A 20,762-nucleotide genomic window follows, 5' to 3' on the forward strand; every position below is an offset into this window, starting at 1 on the left:
TTATTAGAAAAGCAACAAGTTCAAATAGGTAAGCATGATATGGAGTTTTATTTCAAAACACACACATTTCACCTTCTTCAGTCCTTCGGTGGAGAAGCTGGAGTTGAATTTTCTCTCTACATAAAATGCTCAAAGAATTCATCTAATTTTAATCTTTGGAAACGTTCAGTTACGTCTTTAAAAACTTCTCTAGGCTTCTTAAGTTTTCAGAATGTTACACTTGCACATGGGGCATGTGCTGTGGGCTAAAAGCCAAGGGTCAATGCATGCCTTATGGAAGAAATGTTTGCAAGTTAAAATACGTACTACATCTTGGGGTTTGTATATGTCAAAGCAAACAACACAACTGTGTTCATTCGGATCTAGTTCCTTATCCCCGTCTCTGAGCGCTCGCAGTTGAAGCTGAGCAATTGCTTTCTTCACTTTTGCCTTGATCTGTCGTCGCCTCCTGGTGGAAGAAATGGGCACTCTAGGTCTCCAGGTACGGTACAAGAAAAGGTAGGCAATCGTGGCAGCCAGGAAAGTAAGCAGGGATGTGACATAATAGCTCAGCCAGAGCCTGTACATATTCCCCACTTCAATGATGATGGTCACATAGACTCCTTTCTGAATCAAGTGCAAAAGTTCCATGCCTTTCAAGTTGCCTATCATCACTGCGACCATGTTTCCCGTTCCCTGGTGAGACATGGGAAACACTTTGTTGCCAGTCCCTGGATAGTTATAGATGATCACACCATTGGCTCCCTTCTCTGCTGCCACGTTGATTTTATGTGTAAAAGTACAGCCTCCCCGTTCAATGAGGGCCAACCAAGAGTCAGCCTGTTGAGGCCGGCTGAAGTTGGTCATAGGGTTACAAGCGTTCTGATTCCATCCTTCAGGGAGCGCCACCGCACCAGACACCCTTTCCAGAGGAGAATGATTCCCAAACACTCCACTCTCTCCTAATTCGGATATAATGCGATTTCCCACCTGGAACGTTATATTCAGGTGGGCTGTCCAAATGGCTTTTCCTTTTGAGTCAGGAAGGCTAAGCAGTAGAAAGATGCTAAGCCTCAACAGTTGAGGTGAAACAGAACCACGGGTCGACGGAGTAATTCTAAGTAGGCTCATTCCTCCATTTGCTGCTTAACTAACAAACATGAAAAACTAAACATCAACTACAAAAGATGGTAGCTTCAGTTGTTAATAGTTGATAACTAAAGAACATTAATGAAAAAGGTCTGCGTGGATCAAAGGTATCTTGCTCCTCTGAGTATTTTTATTTGGGTATCTTTCTTATAATGAAACAAGGGCTGTTGTTTGTAAATGGGATTTCAAGAAAATTATGACTTCCTAATGGGCAAATTGTGACATCAGAGCTAGTTAAGCCAATCCAAGAGTTTATATTAGTTCACTGCATAACTGCATACTGAAACCCTATTGGCCCAAAAGCTACTAAGTAATGATTCATGGTGTATAACAATTTGAATCAACTCTAAAGTAATAAGTAAATGGATAAGAATTGTTTTTGGATTTTGAGTTTCATTACTACTTCTGGATAGATCAAAAAGCAGCCTAACCGGTTTTATATTCCTTGTTTTTCTGTTTTAGTTTTTTTGTTTGTTTTTTAATCTGTCAGGGAAAGCAGAAGTCATGAATTAGAGCACATACATGTAAGTAACATGTAAGGGTCTCAAAATGTTCACTTTTTTAAAGAGTGCACTTTGACTGCCTTACAGGGAGAATGGGCTGGAAAAGGACAGGAGTGAAGTGGTGAGATGAGTTTAGGCAGAAGACGACAGTGGCTCCAACTCTTGAAAGAGCAGTAAAAATGTAGAGACATGTCACAATTCACTACATTACTTTAATGTTGCAAACTATAGTATCTTTACTAATTTAAAGATGTTTTCATGCTTGTTTGCTTTTATTTTGAATTTTCATCCCTAGTCTGTTTCAGGGAGTCAGTAAACTGGTAACAATCAGTCAAACATTATTTAATACACAGGTCATATTCTATGCACCAAGCATGCTATAAAGGCTTGAGAGTATGAAAAGTAAAGAAAAAACCAGATCTTGTTTCCAATCAGGGGTATGTTGAGAGAATTTTGTCATTCTGACAAAGGCACTTATTTATTGTACTTACTGGCCCATAATATTTCAGTAAATACTTTTAAAAATAAAATTGGAGCCAATCAACGTGCTCCATTCATATAATTTTATGAAGACATTTTGAAGTAATTATTAATTCATTGGATTTTCCTCACTATAAGATGAAGTAGTTAGGCCCTGGCTAGGTAATCCCAATACGCCAAGGTTGCGGGTTCTATCCCCAGTCAGGGCACATACAAGAATCAATCAGTGAATGCATGAATGGGTGGAACAACAATATTTCTCTCTATCTCTCTCACACACACCCTCTTCCCCTTCTTCTAAAAATCAATAAATAAATAAAAAAAAAAGATGAAGACAATGGTAGATAGAACTTCCCCACTGTCATGCCTGCATCTCAGGACAAATGCACCTATAAGAAACAATCCTTTATCTGTAACACAGTGAGTCAGGAGGGGGACAAGTTTGCCTCCCAGAAGATTATTTGGCTATTTTTGGAGACATTTTTGGATGTTACAGTGGAGGAGCACTGCTGGCAACCAGTGAATAGGTCCAGGGACACTACTAACCATCCTAAAATGCACATGACATCCCTGTGCAATAAATAATTACCTGGCCCAAGACATCAGTTCTGAGACTAAGAAACCATGCTCCAATGGAAGAGCCATGGGAGGAAGAAACCACCTCAAGACTCACTTATCGGCCCTGGCGGTTTGCTCAGTGGTAGAGCGTCGGCCTGGCGTGCAGGAGGCCCGGGTTCGATTCCTGGCCAGGGCACACAGGAGAAGTGCCCGTCTGCTTCTCCACCCCTCCCCCTCTCCTTCCTCTCTGTCTCTCTCTTCCCCTCCTGCAGCCAAGGCTCCATTGGAGCAAAAGTTTGCCCGGGCGCTGAGGATGGCTCTGTGGCCTCTGCCTCAGGCGCTAGAATGGCTCTGATTGTGGCAGAGTGACGCCCCAAGATGGGCAGAGCATCACCCCCTGGTGGGCATGCTGGGTGGATCCCGGTTGGGCACATGCGGGACTCTGACTGCCTCCCCGTTTCCAACTTCAGAAAAATACCAAAAAAAAAAAAAAAAAAAAAAAAAAAGACTCACTTATTTCTGATGGACAATCAGGTCTGCATTCTTGTCACAGAGTGAGCTTGGACAATTGGCAGTGCACCCATCACAGATAATGACTTCAGACCATGTCTACTTCCATTTGCCTTGGAATAGAAACAGTCCAGACTTGCACAAACCAGCTATTCGTTCACAAAGTCTGACTACAAACTGCATTCACTTTATTGGATCAGATCCAAGTCTTCTATCCCGGGGCCAGAAGTCTGAATGGAAAAGAAGGGCAGGAGCTGGATGACAGCTGCCACTCTTCTCTGTCCATTTACAGCACTTACTCGATACATAGAATTCCTTTCTTTTGAACAGCCGTGCACTACAGAGGTTTTCATTCTGCTGAACTTTGTAGGCAGGCTAAAGAGAACTGAAATATACCGCTGGGGTTGAATGATCCGGTGGCTACAAGTTCTAGCTCCTGCCAATTTGCCATTTGGCCTCTTTCTGGGTATCCCTGCTTTTGGAAAGCTCAGGTTATGCCACTTTGCTTTCAGGAAAGATCTACATTAGTACCTGTTTTTGCTAAGCAAAGGAAATCCAGAGAGGATTTTCGCCTTTATGAACGAAGGTGAAAAGTGAAAACAGTTCTCAGCGTTTTCTTTGCAGCAGCCACTACAGAGGCAGCGCTCACCGCGAGCAGGAGAGCGGCTCCACCAGGCTCCTTCCCAGGAACCACACTCAGCATCTCAGGCTCAACCCGCCACAGCTCTGAACTGTGTCTGGGAGCATCCATGCTGTCAAGTTATTCTGTGCATCCACTAGCAAGAGGTGTCCTAAGGTATCAGCAACACCTAAGATAGCCCGTAGGGTGTTACTTGTGTAAAACTGGAAGTAACTGCAATTTAAGTAGTTTATTTTTAGGGTCTGGGAACACTCAAACTTTTCCCATATAAATTAATGGTAAGTGCATCTTCGCTTTACACAGTTTCAGCTTATGAAAGGTTTCATAGGAACTCTGCTTTTGCATAGCAGGAAAACTTGCGTGTTGAGTTCCTTCTGAGGTAGGCTCACTTCGTGATGCCCCCATGTCGTTCTGGGTATCAACAGGCAGAATGGCAGACCACACCCAGAATCACTAAGAGACTTTTCTTCTCCCAGATCCCTGTATAAGAATCTATATAAGAGCAAGGGAACCCTCCACCCTCATCTTTCTGGCTAGCACTACTTCACAAACACATGACTAATAGACCCTAGAAATCAGAGCAGATGCACCTGGATTGGCTCCATGAATCATGATTCATCCTGGCATGGAGAACCCATTTCCTGACTCAGCCCATGGAAGAAGTGCTCCCCACCAAGGGAAAAAATAGCAGCTATAGGCTCTAAATGCCTGAGGTTTCTCCAAAGGAATGATATGTAAATAATCATTAACCACATATAATACAAACATATAATACTCACTGTACACAGGTACTGATACGAGCCAGAACCTATATTAAAGGGACACAACATGGCTCTGTTCTTAAGAAGGTCCTCATCTCAACAGGAGAAAAGAGTTAAATACAAACTAGGTGTATGTATGTATCCTAACAGCTAGGTTCCAATTAAAATATCAAAAGGGTTATAATTTTCATTAAGTTAGGGGAGAAAAAAAATCAACTGGCCTCCATGTCTCTGCTTTTCATCAACTTCTTTTAAGAATGTTCAAACTTCCAAAATCTCTACTCTTCTAAGAAAAATAGTCATGTACATAAAGGATTGCCCAGACAGCATCTCTCAGATGCAGGGAGTACAGAAGAGGCTTCAATAAATTACTCTACAGTTCACAGTATGCAAGGCTATGATATTATTAGAGATCTCAAGGAAGCCACAAACACACTGGATTTGCATTTAAACTCGAAAACAACTATATAGGTTTTCAGCAAATAATTAAATGCATCATAATGGAGCTTGGCAGGAACAGAATACTCACTCTAAGTAGTTTACCGAGAACAGCCAAACCGCAAGTCATATTTTCTGAATATTTAAAGATTTTTAAGTATAAAACTAAATTTCAGTTTAAAATGTTCTATTTGTTTGCAAATTGGTAAATCCTCATAAACATTAATGTGTTTTCTCCTAAATTTCTCCCATAAGTTAATCACTACTCCCACATATTCCACATATTATGACATAGGCAATAAAATATTCTATGTACAAATTCACATTTTCCTCACTCTATTTCTGAATCCAGCAAAGATCTAAATATGCTAAAATGGTATGCAGTAAATTTTTAAAATAATCTATGGGCTTCTGAATTACCTTAACAATCACATACTATAAATAGGGCAGGTGCAAACGTATGAAAAAAAATCAGAAAATGTACCCAGCTTCCTCATTCTTTTTCTATTAACCAATGTGACAACTTGCTATATCATTAAGACTTTGATAATTAAGTATGTTAGAGAAAATACACAGCCTAAACAGACACACTTTAAGTCACGTTTCACTATGTGAGCCAGCATTACCCTTCCTCTCTATTGACCTACAGCCTAATGAGCGAAGTTGAAGTTGTAGAAGAACTCCAAAGCTCCACGAAGCCTTTGTGACACATCAAAGGGAACTACTGATGTTTCTCAAATGCCTAACAGAGCTCCCGGCCCAACAGGGTGTGTTTGAATGAATGATGAACAGGGACAGGTCTACGCCTCTTGAATGAATACTTTCCCCTACTATAGCCTGGCCTTTAGTATCGTCCCCACATTCTAGAATTTTGCAATAGTATCTAATTTCCCACCACTGTTTTTCTCACCTTGAAATTCATTCTGATGCCAGAGCAACTTATAGGAAAAAAGTAATGACGGTTATTCAGGCATTCCTGTTTGCTGGAAACCTTGCATGGCTCCCGCTGTGCAAAGGAGAGCACCCAAGAAAGGACCGGAGTATGAGCCTCTGCAGCCTGTTCCTCTAACCTGAAAATCCTGCCTCATTCCCTACTATTATCAGTCCTAAAATGTATGCCCCTTCAGTTTAAATGGCTTCTAGTTTCTTATGCTATGGCCATAGCCACTATATATAAGATCTTAGATAGGCTTTGTCCCTTGTAAAAACTGCCTATGGAAGGTACACTAACTGCAAATCAGTCCCAATTACTTCCCTCCCTGGGCTGACACCCTCTTTGAATGAGATTTAGCTGGTGCGTCCATTAGAAGGTGGGATTTGTGTCTACGTCTCTCAAATCACCGAGGGCCAGGTGACTTAAGCAGGTGAACAGACGGAGCAGAAGTGATGGAGAGCCATCTCTGATCTGAGCCTCAGGAAGCCCTGGCATGCTTTCCTTCCCTCTTTTTATATTATTTATTGATTTTTAGAGAGATAGGAAGGGAGAGAGACGAAGACAGAAAAACACCGCCTCACTGTTCCACCCATTCATGCTGGCACCGGTTGACTCTTATATGTGCCCTGGCTGGGGATCCAACCCACAACCTCAGCATGGCGGGAAGGTGCTCCATCCCACTGGGCTATCTGGCCAGGGCCTTCCCCTCACTCTCCTGGAACCCAGCTACCCTCAAGTAGAAAAAGCTAGCCTGAGAGAGAAGGGGTATCGGAGTCCTCCCAGAGACCTCCGTACAGCAATCTACAGATGGGCAAACGTGCGAGAGCTCAAGAGGAACAGTGGTGTCAGCGTGACCCTGAGGGGGTCACACACGTGGCCAAGTCCAGCCAAGACCTGAGCGATCGCCTCGCCAGTCTACAGACTGCTGAGCAGTAACAGTGCTGACTCTTTTTTATAGTTTATAAGAAAAATTTCCCTGATATACACTTGGAGTGGTTTATTATTCAGCGGCTGATACAGTTCCCTCCACAGAATTATCTGTTCTATTACTTTCTTTGAGAACTGGGATTAGATCTTATTCTCATTTTCTTCGATACTCAGCTTCCAGCCCGGTATCCAGTAAATCACAGATTCTCAATGAAGGTTGCATTAAATGGAAAATGTCATTATCCTCTGTAATCTAACGTGTACTATTCCTCATGCAATAATACATCTATTTAGTTTCATCTTCGTAAGGGTGATCATTTCTGCTAAAGTATAGAATAATCAGAATACGCCTAACAAGTTCAAATCCAAAGTCTTCTATTGATGCCATACTCATGAAAATGGATTTCTAACATCCACACCTGACTATAAAAATAAATAAGCATTTGGAATATGACTAAATCCTTTAAAATTTTGATGGGTATAAATCAAACTACATAAATTATACTTTCTTTGGCATTCTGAACTCAAGCCAAGGTCTATGTGATTTTAAACTTTTTCTTCTCATTCAATTTAACTTAGAAGATGAAATGATAATCAATAGAGTAGAACTACCACAACTGGTCCAGGGAGAACCTCATGCTGCAGACTCTGCATTGGGAGAAATAAAGGGAGAAGCTCAAACATTCTTAAGAAAACCCAACAGATAAAGGATAGCATTTGGTGTTACCATTACCTTTATTAGAACCTCGGACAAAACACATCTTAACATCAACTCATCCTTTTTTTCAGACAAGATTTATCTCTTGAATAACCACCAGAACGTGCCATGTTCTCTTAGTAGACTATGCTGCTCCTGTAGTTAATCAGAGCCAAGGATGAAGACCAAGTGTGGAGGCTGCTTCCGGACTCTGTCATTCAAAGTCATCCAAAAGCTCTGAAGGAGATTCTAGACCAGTGGTAGTCAACCTGGTCCCTACCGCCTACTAGTGGGCGTTCCAGCTTTCATGGTGGGCGGTAGCGGAGCAACCAAAGTATAAATAAAAAGATAGATTTAACTATATAGTAAGTTGTTTTATAAAGATTTATTCTGCCAAACTTAGTGAAAATCTGACAGAAAGTACTTTGTAAGTAATTATTAGTATATGCTATAACTCTGCTTTATAAATTTTATAAAGTAAAGTTACTTCCTTACTTTATAAATCACCATTACTGTGGAACCAGTGTGTGGTTAGAAAATTTTACTACTAACAGAGATACAAAAGTGGGCGGTAGGTGTAAAAAGGTTGACTACCCCGTTCTAGACCATCCTAAGCTACACAAGTCACTGAAGGTCTGTCTCGCTTTGTCTTCCTAAGACTGGCCCCACAGAGGGCACAGGAGTGTAAGGAGATCTTCCCACTTAGAGCCCTTACAGTTTTCCAATTCAAAGATCACAAAACCCTTACTCGTTTATTAGATAACTAATCCCTCCTGGGAGGCAGCAGCAAAGCAAAGCCACGAGTATAAAGTCATCACACAAACAGACACTGTACAGAAGCGTCAGCTGTGTGGCAGTCCTGCTATGAGACTCAGTCCCTGCGACATGCTACCTGGGTGAGGTGAGCCACAGCGGCCTCAGTTTCCTCATTTATAATATGGGGAAGCAACGCCTGCCTCTCGGGGTCACGAGGAGTATCAGATGACCTAGTTCACATCTAGTTGTAAATCACTAAACACGCTGCTAGTGTCTCAGGCACTTCTCAATTTTATAAACCCCCCCTTTTTTTTCCATTTTTACCAAATAAATTCTTCTCCTTCAACACTGATCTCAACCTTCCTTTTGCAATCGCCCCAGGCAAAACAACCAGCTGCTTTAACACATTCTTTTGTAGTCGTTTGACAGTCGGTCAATTTTACCATATATCATATACAGTTAGATGCTTGTATGTCTATACTTTGGCTTGATTTAGAATGTCTTGTGAGGAGTGGTGTCGTCTAACTCATTTTTGTAAATTCTGTTTCCCCCCTTTGCCCTGGACTAGCACCATAAAACTTGCTCAAGGTCCGCTGACAAATGCTTGACTTCTCAAGCACTACATCTTCAAATTACTAAGATATATCAGCAGCTATGGCAACCTGGGCTTTACACAGCCACCCATTAGAAAATAACAACAGATGGGCAGTGACTTGACAACTCTCCCCTCAGAAAAGAATTACGTTGACAACAGTTGTCCAGAAAAGGGCTTATTTAATATTACAAGATCAGAGGCTACCTGCCTTATGTCTTCTGTCTGAAAGTCGAGAATAAACGCCATCTACATCTATGTATCTGAAAAATAGAATAAATATGGAATAATATACAGCCATAAAGTAACAACTATTTCTAATATGTAAGCAAGCATACTACTGAATTTAAAACCTTCCTTTAATTATGTTTTATTTGTCAATATAGCTATGTCTAGAAATCTATCTACCTATACCTAAAGGTAGATCTATCTACTCTCTACCTATACCTATAGGTAGACCTATCTACCATCTACTTATAGATAGATAAATGTCTCGATATAATCTCAAATCATAAACTAAATGGTTTCAAGAGAAAACTTTATCAGATAAACTTTGTATAGTTTGGTATCCAAAGAAAGTCCTAACATCATCCCAGCAGTAATCTTAAGGAAAAATTTCTAAATGCAACCAACTTTCTCATCAGCCCAAAAGGCCTTCCATCTCCAACCTAGAATTCAGTCAGACCCTGTAATCCCTAGAAAGCTTCTCTGATTCATCCATTCCCAATTATGCTCTTCCTGCTATGAACTATGACATAAAAAATTTTAACTTATTTTACAGTAAAAACAGCATGTACATTTAAAATAAAGATCAATCTAATGCTTTCTATGTTTTTTAATAATAAGCACTATTTTGCTCATCATTTTTCTACGTCCTTAGGAAACTATATGCCTTGTGATATTTTTCTGCAGGTGTTGAAAAAAAGTGTTAATACACTTCTTCCCTCTTAAGTTTTTTTTTTTTTCTCAATTCTAAGCTCTTAGAGGTTAGGACTTCGTTAAATCCCCTTATCTTTCCACAGAGCTTATAGTACACTGGTTTGTATAAAATACTTATTTGATTTTATATGATAAAGGTGATTTTCTGAAATAATAAGAAACCTGGTATGTCCCACTGTTTCTCACATCCTTTACAGCAGTTCAATCCAAAAATTATCTACTCAATATCAACACTATTGATTCTTTCATACATTCATGCAATTATTTATCAAGAGCCTACTATATGTACAATTCTAAATGTTGAGGCTAGCGCAATGTTCAAAAATCCATGTCCTGTCCTTACAAATCTTTCATTCTATGTATCCATACATGGGGATGCAAACATGAGGTCAAGCTTGTATCTTACTCAAGAAGCTTAGACTCTGACAGAAAAAATATTTTCAGTAATAGATGAAGTGGCAAAAGGCACGGAAGGATAAATCCTGCCGAGGAAGAAGCAGTTTATTAATAACTCATGATTAAAAGTTTTTTTTTAATTGAAAGGAAGGGAGATACACAGAGTCCTACATGCTCCCCGACCAGGATTCACCCAGCAACCCCATCTGGGGCCAATGCTCGAATCAACTGGGCTATCCTCAGCACCTGCGGCTAATGCTCAGACCAACCCAGCCATTGGCTGTGAGAGGGAAAGTGGGAGAGAAGAGGGAATTGGAGGGACAGAGAAGCAGATTGTCCCTTCTCCTGTGTACCCTGACCAGGGATTGAACCCAGAACATCCATATGCCGGGCCAATACTCTATCCACTGAGCAACCAGCCAGGGCCCACAGTTCTGATATCTTAAGGGATCCTTTTCCCTGGCATATTTTATGCAATTTAGATGAAAGCAGCCCACCCACCCATTTGTCCATAGTCAAAGTGTCCTTGATTCAGGTTCATGAACTCATGGAGCTGTTAAACTCTAACATTTAAACATAAATCTTCGTTTTCTAGAACTTCTCATACTTGGGCTCCTTAGTTTTACCAGGAGTTTTAATAATAAAAATTGTTAAATCTTACAGATTTAATTAATTCTGAAGACTGGGTTTGAATCCTGTGTCTATACTAGCTCTGCAACCTTGTACAGGTTACTTGAGTATACATGGTGGGGCCAAAGTAGGTTTATAGTTGTTCATGTGGAAAACAATATAATAATTAATACCACAAGAATAAACTGTTTCACATACTCACAACTGTAATCCTATGTTTGTCCAATCCTGTGTGCATGTGTATGTATGTATGTTTCCCTATAAAATGGGCACAACAGTGGTACCAAATTTTTAAAACTCTTATGAGGATTAAGTAAATATTGTACAGTATCTACAGCACTTAGAACACTGTGTGGCTCATACACAAGCTGATATGTTAATCCCCAGCACCATTACCACCTTTACCATTATCTACATTATAGTCTTACTCACTTATTTTACTAGATAGGAATGATGCCAGAGTCTTTAAGGGACTTTCTCAAACCTGTAATTCTAAGGAAGTTCTATCTTGATATAGAACGCTTGGTATTACTTTTCCACATTAAACATTCCCTTTTGAAGACTGGCATTTACAGAAATGCCTGTTAACATCTCCAGTTAAACAGATACTAAACAGATAACATGTGATTGCCCATTAAAGACAAAGTGTTGGGTGACTCATAACGCATTTGTGAAAATAGTTACACAGCTTTTTTATTATGAATATTATTGTCATAATGGATCTGCCAACTTCAAACCAAAGGTCTTTCCTTATTCCATCACACCCACACACCTCCCATAAAAACAAATAATGAGTAAAACTAAGTGAAGGTTTTGATTAGCTCTCCTGGCACAATATTTTTCAATATGTTGAAAAAAAATTGTTTCACCAACTAATGGTTCCACGTCAAACTGCAAGAAGAATAATCATGCCACTGACAACTCAAAATTCCATCTGAGATTCAAGAAAAGAAATTATCATCATGTGAAAGAAAGTGTTTGGAAAAGCCACATAAAAACCTAATTCTGGGGCTATGGCCGGTTGGCTCAGTGGTAGAGCGTCGGCCTGGCGTGCAGGAGTCCCAGGTTCTTCCCCTCCCGCAGCCAAGGCTCCATTGGAGCAAAGTTGGCCCAGGCGCTGAGGATGGCTCTGTGGCCTCTGCCTCAGGTGCCAGAATGGCTCTGGTTGCAGCGGCAGAGCATCGCCCCCGGTGGGTGTGCCAGGTGGATCCCGGTCGGGTGCATGCGGGAGTCTGACTGCCTCCCCGTTTCCAACTTCGGAAAAATACAAAAAACAAACAAACAAAAAAACCCCCACCAAAACCCTAGTTCTGGGCAAGACCTGGAATTTCATTACTACTGTTTTACTTTCTATTTAATTGAGATTATATTAAGAGAGATTATGCAGGTGAGAAAAGTAAATGATTAATGTTCTTATAGTAATCAAGAGGGCAAGTGATCCAGTTAATCTGAGAATATATGTGACTGAGAATCTCTTTACCTCCCACTGGAGGGAGAAGACATGGTAGTCCCCATTTCTATCCTCTCTCTGACTTCACTACTGTTTCTAGTTGTCTTAAATTTTAGCTTGAGTTTTTACATTTCACTTTACTTTTTCATTTTAAATTCTTTGGTAAATTTCTTCTTTTCCTCAATATCTTTCTCTCATCAACCATTTAATAAAATCAAGTAAGGAGGAGGGCCACAGTTGTTGCTAAATTATGCAACAATTATAGAAAGAACTTATGGCAAACTGGAGAGACTGAGCTTCACAGAATTTGATTTTATTATGTTTACATCCTAACAAAAACACATGTACACAACATGGGCTAATATGTATAGGGTACTAATGATTGACAACAAACTAGTACAAATGGTCATTATCACGAGAAAACTATCAGATTAATTTGGTCCTTTTTGATACTTCAAAGAAAGCCTTAACATTGTATCAGCAGTAATGCTTAAAGCACAAAGTTCTAAATGCCACACACAGGAATAAAATTACTCTTAAGGTATTAATGTACAAGCTGTCCTAGCTGATAATTCAAGTCTAGTACTTTTGTAATTTGTTGAATTATAGTTATTTACAATGCTATTGCTATTAACAATACAAGGTCCTGGCTGATTGGCTCAGTGGTAGAGCATCAACCTGGTGTGTGGAAGTCCTGGGTTCAATTCCTGGTCAGGGCACACAGGAGAAGTGACCATCTGCTTCTCCCACCTCCCCTTCCCACAGCTATGGCTCAACTGATTTGCACACATTGGCCTGGGTGCTGAGGATGGCTTCCTGGAACCTCTGCCTCAGGCACTAAAAACGGCTCAGTTATAACAAGCATGGCCCCAAATGGGCAGAGCATCAGCTTCAGATGGGGGTTGCCTGGTGGACCCCAGTAGGGGCACATGTGGGAGTCTGTCTTGCTATTGTCCCTATTCTCACTTAAAAAAAAGAGCTTCAATTTGAGTCTTTACTGAATGCTTGATGTTTTATGTATTATTTCATATTCACATTAATGCAATAAAGCAGATACTATAATCTCCATCTTATAATTAAGAAAACCCAAAGCAAGCAAGTAATCTATTCAACACCATACAGCTAATGAAGTAAATGAACTAGGATTTGACCTCAGTGGCTATGTGAATGTCTTACAGTCCAATTACCTTTGTTTTTTATATCTTGATCCAGATGCAAAATTATCTTCCATATTGGATACTGGTCAAGAGCAACTTTTCTGATGCTGAGTTAGTTCCCCCACCTTTTTAAAAATAAACATTTAAAACCCATAACTATCCATAGGGAACGCACTGCTGGGGGTTTCCAACACGTATCACATAGGATTCCGTATGTAATATTTGGAGTACTGTTCCTTTTGGCAATTTGAACATATCTATTTTACTCTTTGACACCATCAAAAAGGTTAATTATAGAAAATTCAGTCAAACTAGGGGGGGGGGTTTGCTTTTAACTATCTTTAGGATGCCAATATATATAAGGTCTACCGGAAAGTTCTGTCTGTTTTTGGAATAAAACAAAATGCAAATTCTTCTGACTTAATTCATGTGGCACCCATCTTGAATATTTCTACACCAATCCTATCTTCCGAATATGGTCTGAAATGGTTTGCTGAGCTGAATTAAGCCTTTCTGCGATCTCCGATGTTGTCAGAAAAGGATCTTGCTCCAACATGGTCTGAACAACATCATCATTGATCAAAGATGGTCGCCCAGAACGTGGCTTATCAGAAAGGTCGAAATCACCTGTTTCGAATTTTTCGAACCATCTTGTGCATGTCCTATCAGAAACTGTACCTTCATCAAACACTTTCAATAAAATTCTACATGCTTCTGTAGCATTTGTTCCTTGTTGAAATTCGTAAAAATACAGTGGCGTAAATGAACTTTATCAGTAGCCATGGGTACACTATCGCTTCACACATAAGACTAACATGAATCAACTTTGTTTTAGTTAATTTGCTACGTCAGTATGTATACATTTAGTGATAAAAATAGAGAGGCACACATGCGCCAAATAAATATGTGCTTATGTGTCGAAACTTGTGATAGAAACGGACAGAACTTTCCAGTAGTATATATATGGGGGGGGGGACAATATAACACCCACGTATTTGTCACCTAACTTTAACAAATCTTAACAGTTTGGATATGTGTTCAAGCTCCTGGGCTGTTTGTAACAAAGTGCCACAAGCTGGATAACTTGAAACAATTTTTTCCCCAGTCCTGGAGGGCAGGAAAATCAAGGTGTTGGCAGTGTTGGTTCCCACTGTAGGCTCTGGTGGTTCCCAGCAGTCCTGGGTGGCCCTTGGCTTATAGCTATGACATTCCAGTATCTGCCTCTGCCATCAACTTCACAGGGTGTTCTCCCCTGTGTGTCTGTCTCTCTTCTCCTCTTATATCAGTTACATCGGATTAGGAACCCACTCAACTTCTTTATGCTCTCACCTTACTTAAAGTAATTACATCTGCAACAGTCTTATTTCCAAATAATGTTACATTCTGAGGTTCTGGGAAGGATCTAAATTTTAGTAGAACACTGACAACCCAGGAAACTATATTTGCTTCTTATCATTTTTCTTTTTTTAAAGAAAGTAAATTACAGAAACACTTGAAGCTCCTAATATACCAATCCCCAAACCAATCATCTTTCCAGAGTCTCTCTAGAGATAAACCGTATCCTGAATGTGGTATTAATCCCGTTAAGGATTTATGCGCATGTATTCATAAACAATATAGAAAACTACACTACCTGCCATAAAACTTTATATAAATAGAACTATAGGATACAAATCATTCTGCAACTTGTTTCTTTGGCTCACCATTGTCTTGAGACTCACTATAACTTTATAGCATTCCACTACTGATTGCCACACTTTATATTAATTTACTTATTTGCTGATAAACATCTGGGCTGTTTTTGCTCCTTTGATATTTCACAAGGTTGTAATGGATGTTCCTGAATAGTTTTCCTTGCACTAGAATGTCTCTAGATTATACCCTTGCAAGTTCCATTACCAAGTCACCAGACAAGGTCTTAGGCATCTTTAACTTGAACAGATATCACCAAATTGCTCCCCAAAGTGTTAGCAAAGATTTATACTCTATCCAGAAGTATGTACTTAGTCTTCTCTACCCTTATAAAAAAATCCATGTTCCCAAATTTGCCAAACCAAAAGATGACAAATGAAATGTCATCTGAATATCCTTGATCACTAGGAATGTCAATCATCTCTCCATAGTGTAGTGGGTTGAATGACGACCTCCCACAATGCATGTCCATGTCAAATCCCTGGAACCTGTAAATGTTACCTTATTTAGAGAAAAAGTCTTTTCAAATGAAATTAAGACTCTTGAGATGAAGAGATCATCCTAGATCATCAGACGGGTCCCAATCCAACAGCAAATGTCCTCATAAGAGACACACAGAGAAGATCTGGGAGGCAGCAGGAAAGGAGGTAAAAACAAAGGTAGATATTGGAGCGATGTGGTCATAAGCCCCCGAAGTCAAAGAATGTCAACAGCCACCCTTATGCAAGTTGTTCAGGGGCTGTCTCTTCACACAGACGTATAGGAGTGCTGTGGAGCTCGGCCACCTCTGTGTCTCACTTGCTGTTCAAACTGAGCATCAGGCTCCTGTCGGTCAGATGTGGAGTTTACAGTCTTGAACCAAAAAAAGAGCCGCTTTCTACCAACAAAACCAAGCCTTAAAAATCTCTCACATAATCTGTGGCAGAAAGTAAATTGTACAAACTATAAAAATCAAACAACAGTGAAAAGCTCCAAAGTAAAAATCTCACATACACTAAGGTAGCACCCAAGCTTTAAGTCACCCACCCCGCCGTAGCAGAAACACTGGCAGCAACTTACTTACAATTATGTTCCCCTAGATTTTCCTGAGGGCCATAATCTTTTATATACAATTCAATTTTTTTCAAAAGTCTGAAGAAAATATTTGGGGAACAAAACCAGATCTGAGATAGTATAAGTCTATTTATAGTCTCTACGCATTCAAAGGGAATAAAATGGAGTTTAGTTTCTTCCTGGAACTTGAACATGCCTTACATTTTACTAGAACAGAAAATTTCAAATAACTGCAAACTTATATCTGATTTTCAGTACATCAACTAAATTCGCCACTTAAGGAAACTTTATAATGAACTAAAATGGCAAAACAAAGACTTTTTTTGCAGTGTGAACAATCTTTCCTAATAGTGCCCATTCTGGACATTCACACTTTTGAATTCAGGATATAACTTATCTGAGCTTTTCATATTTGGCATTTTCACTTTTCACCACTTTGCATTAATTTTCCTAATAGGCTTGTTAGAACCCAATTAAGATGTTTTCTCCCTCTTCTCAGTGTGGTCCCACCAAACAAGCAAAGATGACAGATATTTAATAGCAACGCCTAAATAGTCTGGCAACTTCGAAAATGTGTAAATTGAAGGTACAAAGACATAAACAGACCATAATAAATAGTTCTTGTTGATGAGTTTCATTAAAATTTTGGATAAACAACAACATTAATTGGGTAAGATTGTATAAAAATTTTTACAATCTTAAGGCAAACTGACATTAAAGAGTAGCAGATCTCTTTTCTCCCAATAAATATTAACTACTTAAATTTCCCACCTGAAAGTTACCTTAGAAATGAAAAGGTAATAACTTTCATACCCAAAAGTTAATAGTAACAATAAAGTACTTTTAAGATTAGGGAGTGTAAACACTCCACTGTAGAAAATCTTCTTATATGACATTTAGCACCTGAAATCTTTCCAACCCTTTCATTTTTTAGCTAACAAGCCTTACACTTAAGCATGTGCCCTGGAGAGAGTGTAATCATTTGCCCCATGTAGCAGACTTACTGGGCAGAAAATATTGAAATAGTACTTAATTTTCTCAGCATAACAGTTGTGCATCCCACGTTCTTTAAAAAAAAAGTATACATTTAAACTCTACTAAGGTAGAAAGTTTCTATGTGCAGTTTATGTGACTGTCATTATACAAGTCAACCATTACATCTTAATCTGATCAATACTCAAAGAACTTTATATCAATATTCTCCATTATGTTCTTATATATCTGGAACTTATCTGACATGGAAAAAATCACAGGAATTGGTAACTGGAGGAAAGGAGGAAGGAAAAGAGGGAGGGAAGACAAAATAGGAAAGAAGGAAGAAAGAAAAAAGAAGAGTGGAAGGGGGAAGGGAGAAGGAAGAAAGGAGGAAGGGAGGAAGAAGGAAGGGAGGGAGAAGGGGAGAAGGGAGAAAGGGAGAAAGGAAGGAACTGGGAGGGGGAAGGAAGGAGGGGAGGCAAGAGGGGGAGGGAAGGGAGGAGGGAGGGAGGAGGGAAGGGAGATGGGAAGGGAGGAGGGAAGGGAGATGGGAAGGGAGATGGGAAGGGAGGAGGGAAGGGAGATGGGAAGGAAGGAGGGAAGGGAGGAGGGAAGGGAGAAGGGTGAGGGAGGAGGGGGAGGAAGGAGGGGAGGAAGGAGGGAGGAGAGAGAGGGAGGAGGGGAACAGAGGAGGGAAGGGAGGAGGGAAGGGAGGAGGGAAGGGAGGAGGGAAGGGAGGAGGGAAGGGAGATGGGAAGGGAAGAGGGAAGGGAGAAGGGTGAGGGAGGAGGGTAGGGAGGAGGGAAGGGAGAAGGGTGAGGAAGGAGGGGAGAGCACTCCCTAGCCCCTCCCACACATAAAGACACAGTGAGAAGGCATCATCTAGGAACCAGGAACTAGGTCCTTGTCAGACACCACAATGAATCTGCCAGCATCGTGATCTTGAACTTCTGATCTCCAAAGCTGTGAGAAATAAATTTCTGTTGTTTATAAAGTCATCCAGTCAATGGTGTTTTATTATAGCAGTCTGAATGGACTCAGACACAATGGTATAAGGGTTGGGAACAAAAGAACTGATCAAACAGGTCCCTGTATAAACCGAGCATCAGAGCATCTCACTAGAGGAGGAGAAAATCCTGGGCAGAGAAGGGAACCCCTGACCCCTCTCAGAGAAGATGTGTGTGTGTGGTTTGGCAGAACAGTGAATAGGGACAATGAAATGAACATTTTCTCCGTCAGAGCCTCTGACCAACAAACTAAGGTCATGGTGCACTCTATCTTGCTTTCTCCTCTAACCCTGTTGCATTTACAGTAGTAATCACTTGTCACTTACTGTTTCCATAATAAAACTTTCAGGGTCTGCCACCTTATGCAAGTATAAGTGTACACAATTCTGAATTGCTAAGCAAAGGAAAAGCTACCGTGTAAATCCCCTCACGATGTAAGACGCTCAGCCCCCTTTTGTGTACGTACTGATAACTGGGCAAGCCAGTCTTCAAGTGTGGGAGTGGACAACCCAGTCACCTCAGGATGTCCTGTGGAGCCAGTTTGACTATGCAGAGAGCTCAGCAATGATGGGAGGAAATGGAGGGGGAAGCAGGAGTGGGTAGAAAGGAGGAAGGGGGCCAGCCAGCCAGTCTCTGCAGTTCTGCAGAGGGGAGCGAGCCGGAAGTCCCCAAACACAGCCCTTCCCCTCCTCTCCCTAGTTGGTTCAAACCATCTACCTTCTCTGACTATCCTAAGCGGTGGGGCCAAGTTCACACCACGTCTGTCATCAGTGAGTGCACTAGAGCAGTGGTCCCCAAACCCTGGGCCGTGGACTGGTACTGGTCTGCAGAGAAAGAATAAATAACTTACATTATTTCCGTTTTATTTTTATTTAAGTCTGAACGATGTTTTATTTTTTTTTTAAATGACCAGATTCCCTCTGTTTCATCCGTCTAAGACTCACTCTTGATGCTTGTCTCAGTCACATGATACATTTATCCATCCCACCCTAAAGGCCGGTGCGTGAAAATATTTTCTGACATTAAACCAGTCTGTGGCCCAAAAAAGGTTGGGGACCACTGCACTAGAGCATGCAATGAAGCCAATTTAAGAAACAGAGGCTAGTGGGCAGCGAGTGGGTATGAGAGGGGAAAGGCTGGTCTCCCATTATTCTTCCCAGCACGTATGGAACAGAGCCTAAGCATATTTAATACCTTACCTGTTGAAGAAGTCCCCTTTATATCCTTCTCTAATCACCACTAGTTAAGACCTGTCCATGCTCCAGCCTCAGATGCGCATAGAATTTTATAAGGGAAGTAGAAGCTAAGCTAGAATGGGAATTAAATTGTTCTATGTGACTTAGAAATTTTTAGCACAAAACTCAGCGAAGCTAAAATCTCCACAGTATATAAAGGATTAAATATGTTCCAAGGTGACTGAAAGGAATCACAGCAATCATAAATCACCACGTACTGCTTCATCATAATCATGCAGAGATTCAAGACCGCAGGGGAAGGGAAACTTCCTCTCTGCGACTCTCTGTTGTAATTTAAAAAATAAAACTACATACAAACCATCTCAAAATGGAAAGAACTTGCTCAAAAAGGAGGATTCTTGCAATCGAAAACCACAATTACTAAAATAATGCTTCTCTAAAAACCATGCTTGAATTTCACACTTCATGATCGCCCCCTCATTTGGGGGCAATGGACCACTCCATAGGCACATATCAGTGGACACTGACACGCTGGATGACCAGAAATAAAAGTGTGAGTGTCACACGAAAGGTGCAGGTCAGCCCAATGAGTCAGCAGTGAACTGTTTTAAAGACAGCAAATGGACGCCACTGTGACAATAATCTCATTAAGTAACTGTGAGCTTTAATTTCCAAATATGATGCGAGTACATGCCAAACATGTGGAGACAAAGTTAAAAGCACATAAACCAGCATATAGATATAAACCTGCCAGCAAATAAAGTTGAAGGTATTATGAAAAGGTATATCGTGATACACCTCATAGGAAGATACAGCTGGGGAACCTTGAAGCATCTTCTAGGACACCCCTAAAAATGTATCCGTGTCATGTATAAAAGTGAATTCGCTCGATTCTGACTAGTAAGGCTACTGCCAGTATGAATGAATACTACTGGTGTATCCATTGGAAGCTGCCCTTTTTTATTACATCAAAAACAGTCCAGGTACTGGCAGTTCCGTGTGGTTTAAGTGAAAAGTTACCATTTAAAATGTAATATATGCCAGGCATTGTGGTAAGTTAATGTGCTTCATCTTATTTAATTCTCACAACTTCATGTGAAATCCGTCCACATAATGTCAATTTCCATGGACATAGCACTTCCATTTGGAGGGAGGTGCCAGCACATTCAGAGCCCTAGGTTTGCTCCACACAAAACGGAAAACTTTCTAAGAGTGACACAGTCTCAGTCACCTCCTACTCCAAGTTGGTAAAGTGAGCCAGGGTGATTTTAATAACCACCACTGCTTACACATCTGTCTCTCCCAACAGACTGTGGAGGCCTTGAAGTCAGAGACCTTGCCTT

At 40.5% G+C, this 20,762-nt stretch overlaps 2 protein-coding genes across 5 annotated transcripts in view; both read right to left on the minus strand.

Moving 5' to 3' along the window:
- The window catches only part of CADPS2 (calcium dependent secretion activator 2), a 538,020-nt gene that overhangs the window by 390,698 nt on the left and 126,560 nt on the right, over positions 1-20,762 (minus strand). The window lies entirely within an intron of this gene.
- On the minus strand, positions 199-1,110 carry RNF148 (ring finger protein 148). The gene has a single exon (XM_066255249.1). It carries the CDS (start codon positions 1,108-1,110, stop codon positions 199-201), a length of 912 nt encoding a protein of 303 aa, XP_066111346.1.

This window comes from Saccopteryx bilineata, chromosome 2 (genome assembly GCF_036850765.1).
Source record: "Saccopteryx bilineata isolate mSacBil1 chromosome 2, mSacBil1_pri_phased_curated, whole genome shotgun sequence".
Lineage (NCBI taxonomy): Eukaryota > Metazoa > Chordata > Mammalia > Chiroptera > Emballonuridae > Saccopteryx > Saccopteryx bilineata.

What these genes read in the sequence shown, in the direction of transcription:
- RNF148 (XM_066255249.1), bottom strand. Translation starts at nt 1,110, where the DNA reads ATGAGCCTACTTAGAATTACTCCGTCGACCCGTGGTTCTGTTTCACCT.